The sequence below is a fragment of the Poecilia reticulata genome, linkage group LG14 (assembly GCF_000633615.1).
Source record: "Poecilia reticulata strain Guanapo linkage group LG14, Guppy_female_1.0+MT, whole genome shotgun sequence".
NCBI lineage: Eukaryota > Metazoa > Chordata > Actinopteri > Cyprinodontiformes > Poeciliidae > Poecilia > Poecilia reticulata.
This window is the reverse complement of record NC_024344.1, coordinates 3,291,864-3,311,738: the sequence shown is the minus strand read 5'-3', so window position 1 is coordinate 3,311,738 and position 19,875 is coordinate 3,291,864. Positions and strand designations below refer to the sequence as shown.

At 38.4% G+C, this 19,875-nt stretch overlaps 1 protein-coding gene across 2 annotated transcripts in view; it reads left to right on the top strand.

Moving 5' to 3' along the window:
• Window positions 1–554: 554 nt before the first annotated feature.
• The window catches only part of LOC103475675 (actin-binding LIM protein 3-like), a 71,193-nt gene continuing 51,872 nt past the window's right edge, over window positions 555–19,875 (top strand). The window contains exons 1-2 of one of the 2 annotated variants that reach the window (XM_008427481.2): window positions 555–1,012; window positions 3,504–3,671. In XM_008427481.2, coding sequence (XP_008425703.1) covers window positions 994–1,012; window positions 3,504–3,671 — 187 coding nt within the window. In that variant the 5' untranslated portion in view covers window positions 555–993. The remainder of the gene's footprint in view (window positions 1,013–3,503; window positions 3,672–19,875) is intronic. The other variant, XM_008427482.2, reaches the window with a different exon arrangement.

The following is a 19,875-nucleotide window of genomic DNA, read 5'->3' as shown; positions in this document are numbered from 1 at the left end:
CATGGGGAGAAAATACAAACTACATACAAAATAAAAATAAATAAAAAATGCACACACAGGACCTTCTTGGTGCAATACTGCTAACACCGAAGTCCAAATCATTAACCATTCACCAAGATGCAAGTTGTGAAGGAGGACAACAAATATTCTGGAGGAACATGTTGGATTTAATCCGTGGGTCCCCAAATATGTAATTTCATTCAAGAAGAGCAAAATGGTTCTTCGCTGGTGCCTATCCGCTTTAAAGTCAGAATTCTGAGGGAAAAAAAGTCAGAATTTTGAGATTAAATGAGCATTTCTTTTTTTCAGTAATCATAATCCTCCTCCATGGACATAATTATAAGATTTATACAATTTAATCCTTCTGTGTGCGAGAACTGAGGACTGTGGCAAATGATACATGTTTTACGTGTGTGGGGTCGGTTGGACCCATTTGTAGACACCAGGGTTAAAATAAAATAATCGCACAGAGTTGACTTGGTTCGCTCGGTTGCAGTGTGTTTTTCTGACGCGGTACGGCGCTCTGGCACCGTCTGGACAGAGGATCTTCGCTGACCGGGCTCTCTGACATCTCCCGTGCCTTGAAGCGAGTCACCATCCAGCACTGAGCCTTGGATGCGGGAGCGCACGCTCGGCCACGCATGCGGTGGTAACAGGCAGGCTGATCGGTCAGAGCGGGATGGACATCTCGGCTCAACCGAAAGCTGCTGGAGGTTGTCCATTTTGAGAGGCGCAGGAGCTCAGGGCGTAATGAGGAGCGAACCGTCAGTTTCCATTTAATTTGCTGTCTTTACGCAGGGTGGAGAGGTGCGCTCTGCCGCCAGTAATCCGCTTGGCGGGGAGGAGCAGGGGAAAGCTCTCTCCAGGCTGAGGCAGAGTGAGAGGGGAGGGACAGCAGGTTAAGTCGGATACGGACCAACAGAGTTAAACAGCGTGTGGTCATATGGACCGACTGTAGTTGGCAGGCAGGCTGCTGGGATTCCTCTTGGCACGATGAACGGACCAACAAAAGGTGAGCGATGTGTAATATTCTCACAACAGAAATATTTTTCTCAGGCTAATGTTAAAATATGCATTTTACGGCCATATAGCGGTTAGAAACAGCTTTAACATTTGTGTGGAGTTTTGACAGATCACAAATATTGACTGAACTATATATTAGAGATCAGAAATGATTTGGCCCAATTATCTGAGCAGAGTTTAATTTTATTAATCCTCAGTGTTGTGGTGGAAGTTACCATCAAAGTCCAGAATGTGTGATAGCAGAATTAGATTGACTGACTGCTCCTCAGATGATTGGTTGTCCTCCTCCACAAATACTGTTGAAATTGCTTAAAGAAAGAGAGAAAATCTCTTGACACAATTATTAACCTTCAGGCTCATAAGAGAAGCAACCAAGAAGCTCATTGTATCGCTGCAAGAGCTGCAGTGACTCAGACTGAACAATCTGTTGACTGAATAACTGAGTTGCTCCCTCCACAAGTCTGGCTTTAATGGAAGCATCATGCTGCGGGGAGGCTTTTCAACAGAGAGAGAGAGAAACTGGTCAGATTGGATGGGGAGGTCGATAAAGAGCAGCAGTTATCCACATTGGAAGGGTCTTAAAACTTAGGATCTGGTGAGGATTCAGTGGTTGAAATTCAAAAAGACTTTGTTGATCCCAAAGGGAAATTTAATGTTTTTATAACTCATATTAATTAGGATTCTTCAAGCTGCAACTTCATTTGGAAAGCAGAGGAACCCAAATTGGAGGCCATCAAATCTACTGAAAACATTGGAGTTTTGTCCCATCTGACTGCTCTGGCTCACATTACAATAGAGCTTATTGGCTTTTATTCATGACTTTGCAGTCATGAGGTCAAAGGTCAAAGTCGTGCTGTCAAAAGATTCACAATTAACAGCCTTGTGTGACACAGAAGCATCTGTACAGAAAGCAGCAGTGTTTTAACTGCATCCAGCGTCCACCAGAATCGCAACACAGTGAATCACCTCCGCTGTAGATTTATCAGTTCCAGAAACTAGAACATTTAAAGCTACTAATAATAAACGTATAAAAATACCACATTCCTTTTGCAGCCGATCACAGGTGGCTCAGATCTTTCTCTGTCTGTTGTTCCAACTCTCGTGGTACCATCTGGCTGCACAACCAAAGCCAGCGTCTGTGATACACACCCACAGCCTCACACATTCTGGAGGAAACATTTTTGTCCTACTTTTACCTTTTTTTCTTCCCCATCCTGTAAACATGCGCACACCCACAGCTTGTGCTCTGTGTACCCCTTTCCTGCTGTCATCAGCTTAACCTGCCTGCATGTTGTGTTTACTGCGATTGCATAATGCAGCAGCATTAAGTGTATTGGAATTGAATGGAGCTTAATTTCTGTCTCAGACTGTTGCACAGTGATTCATGCACTACTACAAGTGTGCATCTTGAACTTTCTGTGATATTGCAGTCATATGCTTTAAGATGTTTCACTGAGATTTTCCAATAGGCCAACACAAAAGTGGAAGTTTTGAAACACTGTTAAAAATAACAATCACCAAACTAAACTTTTTGGGCAAAACAATATGTGTGTCAGCAAAAATATCATTGCACATCTTCCTAATAAACCATCATTTTGAAACATGGAGATCATGCTTTGGGGATTCGTCTCTTCTGGAGGGAAATAATCTGGAATAAAACCTGCTAGCCTGCAAAAGAATTGGGGCAGAGATTCACCTCCCAGAAGGACGGCAACCCCAAACCTACAACCAGGAAGTTTAAATCAAATCATAGTCAAGTGCAAGAATGACCCAGTCAAAGTCCAGACCTAAATCCAACTGACAATATTGATTCAGAAGGACTGAAAAAAATTGCAAGTTTATTTGTTAAACATTTGGAAATCGTGTGTCTGTTTCCCTCTGTCGTACAATTCTGCCTTATTTTACATCAATTCCTCACATAGAATCAATTTGCTGCTTCCTCTTTAATTTGCTGTTACTTTACTGAGACAGACATAACCTCTTCTGTTGGCTTTAATTCTGACATAAAGAACCGACACTTTTCACCCCTTAATTTCTCTCAGTCAGGCTGCTACGTGGTGATTAAAGCTTGTAAGTCTTGCTGATCTCCTGTTTACAGTAACAGACTTTTCGGTTGATACCGTTAGTTAAGAAGCCGATCTCTAAGCTGTCTGTGCAAACCTGCAGCCAGCCATGCACCGGATTATTTCATGACTGCTCGTCACGCTGCAGATTTTGTTTTCTCCGTCATTTTGATGGCAGGTTTGTTAAGCCTGCTGAGCTCCATACAGTGCTTTTTAATTTTCATTTGATTCTTTGAATGACTATGTTCATTGCAGTTTAATCTTGGAAGATGAACCAAATGAGCTATTTCCTAATTTATTAGCTAAAGGTTTTGTAATCAAACAACCACACCCTCTACATGTTTTATTGCACTTTGCATAAAAATTACGATAAGTTGCATGTTTTTACTCCTTCTCTCTCCTCCTGTCTCCCTCCAGTTAAGTTCCAGTCAGGCCTCTATGGAGGAAACCACAGCAGTAGCAGCTCTACTCTCTCCAGCAGAGCAAATTCACCAATCACGTGTGAACGTTGTCGGGAGGCTTGCTGTGGAGAAGTGGTGCGTGTGAAAAACATGCACTTCCATGTTCACTGCTTCACCTGCCAAGGTAAAAAAAATCCTGATCTTCTGTACATATGTTGCTTCTCTCTCACTGACTGGAAGGTTTCTTACTTGCTTCCTTTCTCTGTTGGACTGGTTCATGGCTTTCCATTTGTAAAATCACACCCCAACTCAGTTTGCATGATTAAATATTAAATTATTGCCAGTACTCAGACAAGAAGGAACCACCATAATTAGATCCATATTAGTGTCTGTGCTCAATAAAATACAGAACATATCTGTATTTGTTCTGTATTTTATACCAGAGTTAAAACTTGGCATTCAAAACAGCATGATATGTAATATATTGAAAAGAAGCATCATAAACAATAAAATGTATGGGCCGAGGTTTCCGGAGGATATTCCAGTAAAGTCCAGTAGGGTGAAAAACATTTTTTTTATTTATATCTAGAAAAGTTTTTTGTAGAACTGAATGCAACAATAATTTTATGAAACTAAGAATTCAAGTTATTCACAAGCAGAAAAAAGGTTGCACAAATCAAACCGGTGCCCCCAGAACCTTTGGAGGCACAGTAGAGGATGATTCAGTCCAGATTTGATCAGTCGTGGTGCTGTCCCCTGAGGAAATGATGCTCTGGGTGCTGAGCCGTATCAAAGAGCCTCTGATTGCATTCCCAAGCACTTCTTCTGAGAAACCCATCACCTCAACCATTACAGGCGGTTGTTGCACAGGAAGTCGATTAAATAAGAGCACCGGAAAAAAACTGCCTCAGGAATCACCATGCTTTTTGTTTATGATTGCAGTTTTTATTTTTTACTACAATATGCAGTAAAAGAAGCAAAATAAAAGGCAATCTTTGTAGAGAACTTGTTAGATTCTTCAAAAGACTTCAGACTGCAGTGGAGATTCACCACTTCACCAGATTCACAGGTTTTAGGCTCAGATCTTGTGGGACAATTAATTAAAACTGATGCTCACAGAATATTTTCATTTAATCTACCCATTGAACTACCTTTCAAACTATAATGTGCAAACATTTCAATCTATTGTTACTACAAGAGTCATAAGTATACAAAATATTAACTCAGTGAGGTAAAATACATGTTTACAATACACTTTCCAAATTTTGTTTCAAAACCCATTTTATTTACTCTGTACGATTATGTTCTTCATTTTCTGTGTCTATTGTGTGAAACCCAAGTAAAATATATTAAAGCTTGTTGTGACATGGCAAAATGTGAAAAAATTCAAGGGTTATGAAATCTTTTGATGTCATTCATTGTTTATTTTCATTGCACTTCCCTCCAATAAAATTGCTTATTTCCAGTTACTGTAAAGGTTCCCGAAAAGCTCCTATGACATATTATGAGTACAATTTACCAATAATGTCATCATCAAAATGCAATCCAGATCAATAACCTCCACAAAAAATGCAATTTGTGAGCATAATTGTATTTTTTTATGTTTGTGTTTCCTTGGTTGAGCTAAACACAGATGGGGCCAAATACAGTAAAAGAGGCCTGGAGTCAGCAGCCAGCTTTGCAGTGCAGTCAGCAGGTTTTCACTCTGTAGTCAGACTCCAACCAGCTAACCTTCCTTCTAAAGGCTGGGACCTTCGCAGTCCCAAAGCGTGCTGCAAGACAACACAGCTTTCTCCATTTGATCTGCAGCGAACATCGCCTCACTGCTCTCGGTTACAAAGCACCAAAGAAGGGGGGAGTTTCTATTTTTACATAAAACACCAGATTTCATCTCAAGCAGCGCTGCTCACTGGGGGTTTTAAAGAATAATCAGAGCTGAATATGATTCCTGTTTGTTTGGAGTAGGAATAGGAAACAGAGCAGGTCTATTGAGCGACGTGGCCTTCTTTTGATATCAAAGTGTTTATCTTTATGGACACTTGATCTTGTAGAGGAAGCATAATGACAACAGGCTAATGGAGTTGGCTGAGTGGGAGTCAGATGATGAAATGGAAAAGAATGAAATTGTCAATACACAGATATCTCTGTTTTTTTTGTTTCTTATTATATTTTCCTCTACTTTGTCTCTTTTTTGTGTCTCACATTTTCAGCTTTCGCTTTGGATTTCAGTCACAATGCTCTTTGTTTTCTATTTCTGTAAACGGCAGGATTACATTTTACACTATTTTGACAACAAAGAGGGAGAAAATGGTGTTTAAGTGGAATTTTAGAGATTTATATATCTGTTAATTTTATCTTTAACTGTTTATTGGACAAATCCTGAAAATGGCTCAAGACGTCCTGACAGCTGCTGACACCTCACTGATTTTATTTCTTTTTGCTCCACAGATTTTCAGTCAGATTTAAGTGCTCTATAAATAAAGCTGATATGCTACAATATGGTAAATTAAAAGCAGCTTTACAAGGGATGGCTTAGCATTTTGTTAGGTGGGGTTTTGTGAAGCTGTAATTAGTAGTCAGTATCCTACCTGCAAAAAACAGCTATCTGAATACCAATGGGAAACACCAGATCAACTGCGCTTCATGGTTGGAACGGGGTTTGGATCCCAGTTTGGGATCTTTCTGCATGTAGTTTGCATTTTGCCTGCATAGCTTCTCTCTGGGGACTGCAGGTTTCCACCCACAGTTCAAAAACATCACTTTAGATTTATTGTTACCGCTGGTTGCAAAGCGCTGTACTGTATTGTGATGGAGACCAGGGGTTCCATCCCATATTGATATTATGTTATTTATTTACAGTTCAAATGTGTTTTGTATCAGGTCTTTATTTCAGTTACATTGTGACATTTAGTAAACATTCTTTTTGGGTAGGGAGACTGGCCATGTGGGGGAAAATGTCAGTTTGTTTCTGTTTTAAATTGGTTCAATTTGAGTTAATGGTTTGAGTACCTGCCTTTCTGGGTGTGTCTCAGCAAGATGAAGCAGAAAGAGACACAAATGCTCCTGGAGCATACCATCTTCCATTAAGAGAGGTAATACTCTGAGAATTTATATTTTGTTACATTTACTTTTTGATTGACCTTAGATTAGTTTAGTTTTAATAATTTGCATGCATGTAAATATTTGTTGGATCATTTATTGTTTTGTTAGGTTTGTGTAAGTAGTGTTTGTTTCTTGTTTTTCTTTTTTTTTTATCACCCCTATACCTGGTGTAAGTGGTGGAACTTGCCTCAGGTATAAATGTCAGCTTCTTTGTTTCACTGTAGGAAGGGTGTCAGTGCAATGATGACCTGAAGCTCCCAAATAAATCCACCTCAAAGACATTTTGTTGCCTCACTTCCTTCTTTAATGCAGAGCCTCCACTGGTCAAAGTGACATGTATATTCAGTGAAATCTAAACAGTACCTCTTTTTCCACATTTGAATAACTAAAAATGTTGAATTGACTCTGAAGATTACTTAATTTGTTTAGGCTTCTTCTTTTATTCATTCATCCAGACAATGTGAATTGACTGGAGGGTATAAAAGTATTCTCCTCTGTGTTGATGTTAAAGGAAGAGAGAGTGACAGGAAGGCAGACGTGTGTTAGATGAACTGATCGATAACCTCATTGATACCTCCCTTGGGTCCTTCTGTCTGATCCCTTTACTTTGCTGTCTGCTTCTCTTTCACATCACATTTGATGCCCTTTTCCCATTCTGATCACTTTAATCTCTCCCCTGACTCCCATCCTCTTCTTCTTATCTTTTATGTTTCACTTGTACCTCATCCTCATGTCTGCAATAATCCTGTCTTCTTATGTGGGAATACAGATAACTGCTCAGATTTCTACTGTGTATGGAGATGTTTTATAGTGCAAAGTATGAGAAGATGGAACCCCGCCCCAGTGTTTGAGCTGCAAATTCCCTGCAATATAAGGAACATTTCAATCAAATGCTTATTTTTTTTTTAAGTTTGTCCAAAATATAACCAATTTTTAGCACAAAAATATATTTTTATATTAATGTTTTCTAAGCCATACGGACAAATAAGAGACTCCAAGCAAGAGTAAACTGTAAAGCATCAACTGTTTGAGTAAGCCATTGTTTTGCACAGTGGTTCAGCGTTTGTGTGCAGTTTTATTTTTATCTTGATAATTAATGAGATCAAATTAGAGAGACTAAACATTTATTACCAGAAATGTAGGAATTCTTAAGTTTGCCAGACATATTTTCTACCACATTTAATTCATTCATGACTCAAATTATGTGGGTGAGGTCACCAAAAGCATGGGAATATTTTTTAGTTTTGATATAGGGTTTCATAAATCACGTTAGCATTATCCTATGACCATTTTTGCAGCCATATTTGCAACAGGTTTTGCTAGAAAATGTCCAGTCTGTTCTGTTTTAAATTTTTTTAAATGACTCCATTGACTCTTTCTTCTGTAAGAGCTGATTTTCTTTTATAGCCTCAGCCAATTCGTTCTGGCGATAAACCAATGAAATTGATTTGCTGTCTTCAAAATCAGTTTTGTATTGACCTAACTGAGGCACTTAAGTCAAATAAGCTAATCTTTACTGGTAACAAATACCAACGTATTCAGATATTTTGCTGCTTTTGGTAAGTGAAGTGAAAACATAAGTGAGAAAATGGATTGGAGGACATTGTGAAAACATTTTTAATTAAAGGAAAGTCAGGAAAACATTCAGAAAGATTCTTAGACTGTTGGGTCTACTGATAAATAGAGTTACTTGAATTTAGTAATCCTGAATAGCAACACTTCTGAGTCTGGTTCACAGTTCAGCTGATATTCAGTTTTGGAGGGTCAGTCAATCCTAGTTGTCAGAATTTTTCATTAACAAATGGATTTTAGTGGGTGAGGGCCAGTCTGGACAAGAAAACCAAATATACCAGAGATCCCTCCAGAGAGGCCAAGTCTGAACAGTTCCCCTTTTTTTCCCCACTTTCCTGCACATTTGAATCATTTTCCACTAGACAATGATGTGCGAAAGCTTTGATCTGGATGAGAAATGATGTGGATTTAGCCTCAATTCTCAAGTGAGCATTGACAGCAGTAGGAGGAAATAGACCTTTTAGTATACTTAGTAGAGTTGTTTACATCAGGTTTAATAAAAATAAATCATCATGCATTATGTTTGAAATCCACTGAAGCTGGAACTGTTGACTTTCTTGCATATCACGAGTGTCTCGTGGTGAGACGGTATATGAATTGTTTTGCGCACAAGAGCATGAAACATTGTTTTAGTAGCTTTAGTGYGTCTGCAGAGAGCTTTAGTCCCAAGCAAGCAAATAAAGGTCAGACTGGCATTTCAAAGTTGTGTGGAAGTAGTTCTGTTTGGGATGCTGTCCTAGTTTTTATTGCCTGTTAAAAACATTTGATATGAAAGTATGTAGCATATAAATATCAATACGTTTATTTTAGATTAAATTGCACAACTAAATATTTAGTAAACCATAAGGCTAAAATTACAAAATGTTTTACACAAGTGACTCATATTTTTAAATATAAATAAGTTCACATAGTTATATTTTTGATAGTAATTTAAGTTAATTAATAGACTTCTAACTCTTTTTGAAGTCATCCTAATGTGACTCCCTGGTGAGTGTCCCAGAACTTAGTGGAAATAGTGGAAATAGCCACAATAGAGCTGTATTTTGACGATAAAAAAAATTAAGAAATAGAAAACTAACGCTAGTGAAGGACATGAATCTACAATGCATGGTTATACAGAGTTTTTTTCTTTTTTAATGTGCTTTAAAACATGTATTTATGGTGACGTAAGCCATATAAAATGATGGTGCCTCTTTAAGAAAACAGAGGTTAGGAAAGCCGGATAGTCTGCCTAACTAATCAGAGCTGTTATATTCCAGTGTGTTTGGCCAATCAGAATGCAGACTGTCGCTGTAAGCCCCGCCTTTCTTCTCCGTGTCTGCAGCATTGTTGTGTGTGTAGTTGAGAACTGACATGAGGAGGATACTGTTGAGCTGTGCAGTGTGACCTGTGTAGTTTCAGATGGAAAATGTACTGGATACAAACTTGTGACAAAGTTTTTCAAATAGCTTTGCCGTTTATCAGCCGACTTCTGAGCTGGAAGAAGCTAAAGTGAGTAGACAGACCAGAGTTTCAGTTTTTCTGCCGTTTTTAAAGAGCACTTGCCTCGTTAGCTTTTATTTACTACTGGTTCCCTACTACTGTATTCCCTTCAGCTGAAGGCGATGCCTAAAAATATAGTAAATTATTTTATTCACAGTGAAATTTCATACTACTGTGGTTAAAAACATGCATTGTTATTAGGGCTGTAGTGATACAGTAATCTCATGATGCGATACGATACACGATATTCTGCTCACGATACGCTATATACAATTCAATACACTTTTGCGATTTTCTTAAAGATTTTAGAGGGACAGTTCTTTTGGTGACATTTTGTGACTTATAGAGTTGGATTGAATTAATTTAATTGAAAACTGATTAAAAGCACCAACTACACAATACCTGGCTCTGGTTGGACATGGACACAGATTTAAAAGTCGACAGCTGGACAAAATGAATCAAAGAAGTGGTGAGAAAACATGTTTCTTTTAATTGAAACAGTACAAACTGTAGCTTACATGCATTTGTAAAGTAAATAAAGTCACCAAGTACCTGCTCTGAATAGTTTGATGCCTTTTAACCTTGACATTTAACATCTGAAGCTATCACTCTAAGCCTGATGACCTAATCACTCTCCCGGCGAAGCAAGCAGTGAGTGAGCAAGGTGACAGTTGGATGTTACGATACTTGCGGATGCATATCGATTTTTTTCCAAGGAAAGAAAATATCGATATATATCGCTAAGACAATATTATTAGACAGCCCTAATTGTCATGTTATCTAGCGGCTCTCGTGTTCCGAGTCACCATGAGATCGGTGAATGTATTCTATGTCTTTCATTTAGGTTTTTATTCTGTTAAAACACATTGCTGATGAATAATAATCTGAATTATTTAGTTGTTCAAATATAAACTTTTACTGAGTTTGTGTAAATTGTAATGCTTAATGTTAATGTTTATCAAAAATGTGAATTGATAATACAGTTAAATACTTGAATAATTTAACAAATCAATGTCAAATATGTTGTCTACAAAAACCTAATGGATTCTAAGTAGAACTGCTTCATAGAAAATGTATGAATATATTTTTTGGTATGCTGAATTGGTCTTGAGGTGGATTCCTGCTGTGGGTTTGATGGTAAATTGGAACTGAATTTGATAGTTTAGATCTCAGGTTGACAGGGTGCACCCAAAAGACTTAAAACTGAGAGCTAGCACTTGGCTATACGGAAGAGGATTAGGGCCACTGAAAAAAAAGTCAGAATTCTGACTTTAATCTCAGAATTCTGAGATTAAAGTAATTAATTGTGAGACTTTTTAATGACTGACACTTAAATGTGAGTAGTAAGTCACAACCAGGATGATGTGGCTTTTCATTCAGGATTAGTGGGATAAGACACCTCGGATGTACAATCTCAATGCGTAAACACAGTTAAACTTAGCATCATGTCCTACCTAGCTGTGTGAAATTGCAGTTAATGGTTTTTCAGCTAGAAATTTAAATTTTAGGAGTAATAACCCTTCAGAAAATGGGGGGCGTGTTCTAACCTGGAATAAAGAGTCATAGTGTTTCTCAACTTTTATTCATAGCTTTAAGTAATTTAATTTTATTTAAATATGTTCTATTGTCGCTCTGTTGTTCTGTAATAGTTTATATATTCCCATTCTGCACACAGTTTTATAGATTTTTGTGCCTTAATTATCTGAACTACAATATGATATTAAGGCTTTGTTCTAATAAAGTTGCCTTCCGGCAAAACTACACAAATTCAGATACATTGTATACTGTTAATAAAGTCTTTTTGGCTTTTTACATATATCAGCTTATGAAGCCATTAAATGTTTTTATTAGGGTTGTGAAACAGTTTCTATTTAATATATATTCCATAATTGTTTTGGCCCCACGCCTGACTCGAGCTACACCAAACCCACTCGGCTTTACTGTGCAGTGTTTCTCCTGCAGCCTCACCCTCCGTCTCAGCCTCTTACCACTCCGGCTTGGATCGGCTCAGATCCATTCACTCCACTGGGTTTAGAGCACATTAGCTTAATTACAGAGTGGACACTCCATTCACTGCCAGACATCTTGATCCGTTGGCTGCCTTTCAGAGGTCTAACCTATAGTTTAATTCAGGTCGTATCATCGTCCCGCTGTTTATACTGATGCATAGGCCTTAATTTCCTGTGCCTGCATGCTGCTGATTATGTTACTCTGACAGATAAATGGTGTGCTGACTTTTGCAGAGCTCAAGGGGAAAATGATGATAGAGATTTTATTCATTCACATTATGATTACTGTTGAATTAATATGCATAAAACTCATGCAGAGCGTCAGAAAAATATGCATTCTCTTAAACTTTCCTCATTTTATTGTGTTCCATTCAATAATTTCAGTTTTTTATTTGGATTTTATGAAATGGCTAAACACAAAGCAGAGCATAGTTGTGAAATGGAAGGAAATTAATGCAAAACTTTTTAAAAATCTGAGAACAGTGGCATACATTTCTAATGAGGTTGTATTAGAAATGGCATACAAGCTGGGTTTATTTCAGAATAAAACAAGCTCATTTAGAATCATCTGCATTTAGACATCACTTAATTCTGAAGTGCTGTTTAATTCACCATCCAACAATGGAAAGATTAGGCACAATTATAAACCTACTAAGACATGACAATCCATAGAAATTCACAGAAAGGAGAAAATAAATCTGAGAAGCAGCCTAGATTATCATGGTAACTCTGGAGAGCCTCTGGAGAGGCTGCAGAGATTCACAACTCAGTTAGGAGAATGAGTCACCACAAACCATAGCTTTTATTGAAGAATACCAGGAAGAATGCCTAGAAAATGTATATAAACTCCCATTTGCAAGTTATCATAGTTTTTTGCAGGGGCCACAGCTAATATGTGGAAAAATATATTATCATTAGATGAAGCCATAATGGACCTTACCACAGGGGCTGCGTTTCATTGGCTAATGCCCATTTTACGTCACAGCGCAGCTATCATGTGCCTTACTGTCTCACAAACTCATGCTAATGTACATTGTGGACTACCAGACCGACATAAGGTTTTTGCGTCAGGACTCGAAAAAAATTGGTTCTCCGTCAGTGGGGTACCTGTACAGGCGATGTCAGGTATCCTGATCGTGTTTGTGGAACTAAAATTCAGATTTCCACAATCTGAAACGGAAAGCCTTGCTTGGATCAAAGCTTGTGCACGACCGCATTTGCAGCTCAACTGTCGTAGGATCAATAAGAACAAAGGAGTGTCTGGCGTAAGTATTATTGCTTTGCTTTCTTTGTGTTTAGTGAATGAAAAAAAAATCAATAATGAACACATCCATTATGAAAACCTTTTAGCCAAGTACAGCATAATGGCAGTACCGATACAACTTCTACATCCTGAAGCCTGTCTGTTACAGCCTTACGTTAGCTGAACAGATCAATATGCAAAGCGTATCTGACATACATTAAAGATTTTATTTCACCTGAAAAGGCTTTTTACTGAACTGTAATCGTGTTAGCCACGCTAGCACCGAGTACCGTGTATAAGTCCTAGGCACATTCGAACCCTCAAAACCATGAATGCCCGACTTACCCAGCCTTGCAAGAACAATAGCCATCAGTGATCTTGTCCACGGCTATATTTGTGCTGAGGGTGTGAGAATCTGCTGTTTTTCTCATCGACCAGTAGCATTTAGCTGAGCTGTGACGCACACAATGTTGGAGGCATCGCGTGGCTCAAACACCTTGATGTCGTCCAAAAAAGATGACATGAACTTGTTGGTTCCCTTGTCCATTATCGTGGCTGATATTGTGTGAACATCTGGCAGAAATGCTACACTAATCGACTCAGAAATACTCTGCAGAGAACGAAAAATGCCATGTTTAGACATTGGAGCTAAGCTGTGAGACATGAAGTCATGTGGGACTTGCGAGGGGCGTTTCTGGGCGAAGCTTGGTAAGGTCCATGGATCTTTTCAGTCTACATTTGAAAAACTGTCTGATAGAAAACTTGCGAAGTTTTAATATATCCTGCCTATCTTTGGTTTTTTTTTCTTTTCAACACATCCCACCGTGGTCTGTGGTGGTGGCATCATCATGCTGTGTGAATGCTTTAACGGACAGGAAATATGGGGAAGATGAATGGTGTAAAACAATAGTCATAGCAACCTGGTTAGAGGTTGCATATTTTTCCAAAGGAAAATTGTATAAAACATAAACCATTTTGGATGTGGTAGAAATATATTTTGGTGCAAAGATGAGTGCAGATCAAACACTGTCTTTCACATAAAATCCCAATAAAATACATTATATTTTGTGGCTGCACCATGAAAGAATGTGAAAAAGTTCAAGCAATTTGAAGACTTTGAATACTCAACATGGTTTCCCCCCAGAAAACTTGCTAAGCCTGGTGGTCGGGGAACCGAGGCGGTCCATGCAGGGCCGCGCCGCCACCGTAGAATAATTCTGTTATCTCAATCAAACTTGGAAATGTAGATTATTAATTTCGTGCTGTGCTCCACAGATTTTAAACCGTTAAAAGTACAACTCAAAACCACTTCTTTCTTGCTCGCTGCATCAGCGCAGCTACTATATGGCTAGCTTGCCGTCACTGTGTCTTACTCTGCAGTTGTGGAGTCACAATGTCTGGAATCATGAGCGCCCCCTGCCTTGAGGCAAGAGAACTGTCTGCCTCACCTCAACTCTGTTCTCTGCAGTTTATGATCGCTCCTCAGCACATAAAACACGTTACACACAGTTGGTGACAATAAAAAAAACCCCAGTACATTATAAGCAAAATTATAAAAAAAATCAGTTCATATATTAAATGTTTTTTAGCCATTTTATGGGCTCTTTGCACCTACGGCGTTGACGTCACATCTCCAGCAGCTAATGCAGCTCACTTTGAGTTACCATGACTGCTAGAAAAGACTAAGTTGTAGTTCAGTTGCAAAAAAAGCAATACTATGAACATTATTGTCTTCCAAATATAATGGGCTTTTAAGTTTTCATTAATTTCCAAGCGATCCTGAATTAAGAAGATGGTGGCTTGTAAATATTTGCCACTACCAGTTAAAGCTAACGCTGCACAACACAAAGTTAGCAGCCTTCACTTCACTCCGGATCAGCCTAAAAATACCGGGGATACGGATGGTAAATAAAAGAGCCGTCCCTGAGTTATTTCCATCAAATCACTTCTGTATTCAGCCTGAAAGAGCAAGTGTATGGGAACGAGAGAGCAGACCAGAGCCAGACAACCGAGCAACTGATCCGCCTTTATATATTGCTGTAAACATCGTCCTATCTGAGCTCCTCACAAGAAACATGCAAAGGTAATAAAACGAAATAACACGGAGACCTTAAGGGACACGGTCATATTTTTCTAAAAGCAGCAACTCTGAACCTGAACCAGAACTCTGACACCAGAGCTGCGCTACTGTTAAGCTAAGAGGCTTGTGCTTCGTCAGGCTTCGGAAACTAAAAGCCCGAACCGTAACCTCCCCGGTTAGTCTCTTACACTAACGACAATATAAGATAAAAACATTGTCCGTTAGAATGTTTAAATACTTAAATAGCACATTTTTACAAGACCAATGTCCGAGAATATTGCCTACTATAAGCTAAGGTTAATGTTAACCACAAAGTTTAAGTAAAACTCATCTTCGTATCAGTGAATGTATAACGAGGCGTACATCTTAAGACCTTTCTCCAGCTGACTTGTTGGGGCTTCGGATCGATGTACAAACCTTAGCCAAGCCCTGCAAGCACCTAGTGTAAAATTACATTTTTATTGGATTGGAAACAATCGAGCCGCTTTTCCCCGAACGCGGAAGCTGAGGTGCAAAGAGTCCATTGTCGGCGTACAGACAGGACGAACTTACTCTCATAGAATGGCAGCCAGTGCAGTTAGCAAGAGGTTGCGCAGTCCCTGGTGAGGCTCAGCTAGCTGGTTGCTGTGTGAAGCTGTCACCCCACCCACATCAAAAAATCCAGCAAATAGTCTGACTCGTTTGTGCCGTTAAAATTTATATAATTTTGGCCGATGACGTCACCATCACGCCATCTTGCACCAAAACAAACCAAAGTGGGCTACTTCGTTAGTGCTCCGTTTGTGCCGTTAAAACTGTCGTTTGTGCAGTTTTGGTTTCTGAAATATTAAAAATTATAATTTTGGCCGATGACTTCACCATCACCCCATCTTGCTCCAAAACAAACCAAAGTGGGCTAGGTCGTTAGTGATCCGTTTGTACATGATTGTGCCGTTAAAATTTTCGTTTGTGCAGCTTTCGTTTTTGAGATATTTAAGTTATAATTTTGGCCGATGACGTCATCAGCCGTCCCATTTTAGATGTATAGTGAATTTTACTATAACTTATGTCAAATAAGTTATAGTAACTTATTTTACTACTGTTGTTATAGAACAGTATAAGTTGTGGCATAGTATAAGTGATGCCACAACTTATACTGTAGTCCCTTTTCTACAAAAATATAGCAACCTCAATTGCATAAAAACGAGACCGAAAACAAGACTTGCGTGACAGGAATGTGCAACCAACGAAGAACTAAAACAGAAAGTACAGCCTGCAGCAGGTGAAATTAATTGTCCCCTAATTGGGAGAATGTGATTGGCTGAATCTTAAACTCTGAAAGCACCAAATGAAGTAAAATTAGATTTAGTCATTTGTATAATATAATCCTTGGGTGACATTGTGGTCCACACTACATACCAGTTGGTGTGGCGACGTAACAGCGGTAAAGCAAAAATTTTAATGTTTGGAGCAAAATGGATGCGGCTGATGTCATCGGCAAAAATTATAACTTTTAATATCTTGATAACAAAAGCTGCACAAACGACAATTTTAATGGCACAAACGGAGCACTAACAAACTAGCCCACTTTGGTTTGTTTTGGAGCAATATGGGGGGATGGTAAACTCTGGTTGACCTAAAAAATAATTTTTAATATCTCAGAAACCAAAACTGCACGAACAGAAATTTTAATGGCACAAACCTGCACAAACGGAGCACTAACCATTCAGACTATTTGCTGGATTTATTGACGTGGGTGGGGTGTCACCTGCACACAGCTCTCACAGCTGCCTCACCGGCTTCGCTTCTGAGCATTTGAATGGAAAAATTTGAAAAATAGGTACTTTATAGTACAAAACACATGGTGAAAATATATTGCTATTATTTTTCCATGATGACAGATGAGACCGCACGTCACTGTTATGAATGTTTCTAAAAGTGATCACTTGACTGCATCCAACACATGGAAAATTATCACATCTTGTCACTTGACGCTATTTTGTCATTGACAAGCATCAGTTAAGCAAGTCAGTAAAAAGCTGCTTCAGTTACATATTTAATTATAATTGTTGTGCTCCCTTTATAGATCGTGTTAGTTCTTTAAGGCAGTGTTTTTCAACCTTTTTTGAGCCAAGGTACATTGTTTTAATTGAATAAAATCACGAGGCACACCACCAACCAAAAATGCAAAGAAAGATACTCAGTAGCCGCCTATATTACATATATAGTCATTCTTATCAAAGTGTCTTGAATAGGAATCAAATAAACACAAAAAATTATTTTTATCATATTTAGGCCCGAGCAGCGAAAGCGCTGTAAGGCCTATTGTTTTTCAAATGTTGATTATTATTATTATTATTTTTTTTATATTTCTTATTTCAAATTGCACTTAACATGTCCACTTCAAAAATACACCCGAACAGTGACACAACCAGTGGTGGGAAGTAACGAAGTACATGTACTTAAGTATATTTTTCGTGTATCTGTACTTTACTTAAGTAGATTTAATAATGGATACTTTCTACTTTTACTCCACTACATTTTACAGTAAGTATCTGTACTTTCTACTTCACTACATTTCTACAAAACCGTCGCGTTACTCCTTACATCCAAGTCGCATTGTGCTTTTTTCCGTTAAAATGTGAAGTTAAGGGACTTAAGGTGGCGCCGTAAAATCCAAGCAATAACGTGACGTACGTGTCTGTTGTCACCCATGGCCTCCACCTTTACTCAGCTCCAAGACATGCGCAATGGTTTCCTCTGAGCGGGAGAAGATGTCTGTCAGTAATATAATAGCGCTGCATAAATCATAGATTATGGCTACACGTAAAATAAGCAGCGCTTCGCTTTCACAGATGGTGGGGACTTTTAGCGTCACTTGAAAGGAAAGCTTAAAAAAAGGTAAGATCTGTGGACGTGATGCTAGCAAAGCTAGCTGTACAGAGACCACATGTTGCATCTGTGATGAAAAAAAGTTTGTCACTCATGCCTGAATTATTGTGTGGAGGTGTTGGCTAAGGTGTCGCATTTATGGGACAACGCTGTGACCAAAGTCTGCAATATAGTGATATGACATTCAGGAACGATCTTCTGGACGGATCTTTACTGATTAAATTTATTTCAGCTCTTAAGTATTTAATATCTAGGTGTTTTATGGGAATGTGGATCTTTCAGATCAATTTGAGAATCAATTTTGATAGGTGAAATTTAATTTTTTTGTGGGTGCTGGTCTTGAGTTGGTCTTGGGTAGGTGGTCTTGACTACAACTCTGCTACTTGGCTCCTCGGTTGCATTTCCTCCCCCACCACCTTCTTTCCACCCCCTTTCTGTTGGATTTCTTTAAAAATAAATCCCACTAGTGGCAAAAAAAAGTGAAGTTCATGCTATGTTAGGACAGGAGACAAGATGTTTCCATCCCTGAAATTATGATGCATAGAATCACATATTTAAGTCTAAACTATGTTACAGAGAGTAAACACAATAAAAACATGCTCTATCTGTGGCATGTTCATTAAAATGGCACATTCCTGATGTATTAAAATTAAATACGATCAGTTCACTTAATGATATTGTATTAGCGATTCAGCAAGTACTTTTAATTTTAATACTTAAGTATTTTTAAAACCCAGTACTTTTTTACTTTTACTTAAGTACAAATGTTAATGTAGTAGTTTTACTTTTACTTGAGTACATTTTTGTCTGTGTATTTGTACTTTTACTTAAGTACGTTTTTTGAGTACTTTCTCCATCACTGGCCACAACACTGCCGTGTGTGATGCATGAATGTAGTAACCATAGACATCAATACATAGACGCCTCATGGAGCTCTGAGTCGTATGTAAAAGCGTCCGCCATCTTCTATGTGGCAGCAGGGCAATCGGAGCTCATTAAGTCCTGTGCTGTGTGGACTTGTTTCACCCGTTTTACGAAACAATCTGGATTCAATCAAATTACCTTCCCCAGGTAAGGATGAAAGATCAGAATTACTTGACTTTGCAGCCATAAATTCACTTCTAAACAACCGGAAAATATTTCCTATGTAGATAAATTGGCCCGAAATAACCGCTGATTGTTAGCGTAGCAGCTAACGTTTTCATACTGATTTCTAATGAGAGAGAGCTGATGAAAAACCGCTATTAGAGGAGAAGTTAATTAAAAACCAGAGGATTTAGTGAGGAAAGATCAGTCGGGATCAGAGCTGAATCTGTTCTTCAGTCCGTTTCCCAGCTCAGCTTCACCATGTTGGTATTTAGCTATAAAGATGCTACGAGTCAGAGCCCAACATGCTGAAAATGTCTTTTTCTGAATGTGAAGGAAACGTATACAAAACATATATTGTATGTATTTTCTATTACACTGTTGGATAATTTATCTTTTATTCTTTGCTTTAGCCTGTGAACCAGGGCGTCTCATAAGTCATTGGAGTTCTCCCAGTGTGACCAGCAGACTGAAGCCTGTGACCAGTGTTCCCAGTATAATAAATAAATGTTGTATTTTTTCACTTTTTGTGTATTTTAAATATTGTTAAGGAAGAATTTTTATACAATTAAATTTAGCAAAACTCTGGCTCTGATTCTTTCTGTTGATCCCGGGTTCTCTCGCGTGGCCACGCGTGGGGACAAAAACACAACAATGCGTGTTGACGTCACAGAATTACAGAATTTTAATCCAATCAGAAGAACGTACAAGATAGTACAGGAAACTGAAGAAACACAGATACAAACATTATTACCTGAGACAAGAAGACAGAAAAATATCAAGGATGTCCTTGGAGAAAGAGCTGGTGCAGAAGTAAAATAAATCAGCTTTTTTCTAAATTGTTTCCCTTGTGCACAAACTATTATACCTGTAGGTGTGTTTTTCTCTTAATGTATTCAAATAAGGCGTATCTCTACTTGACCAACTGGAAGGCATCTCTGGC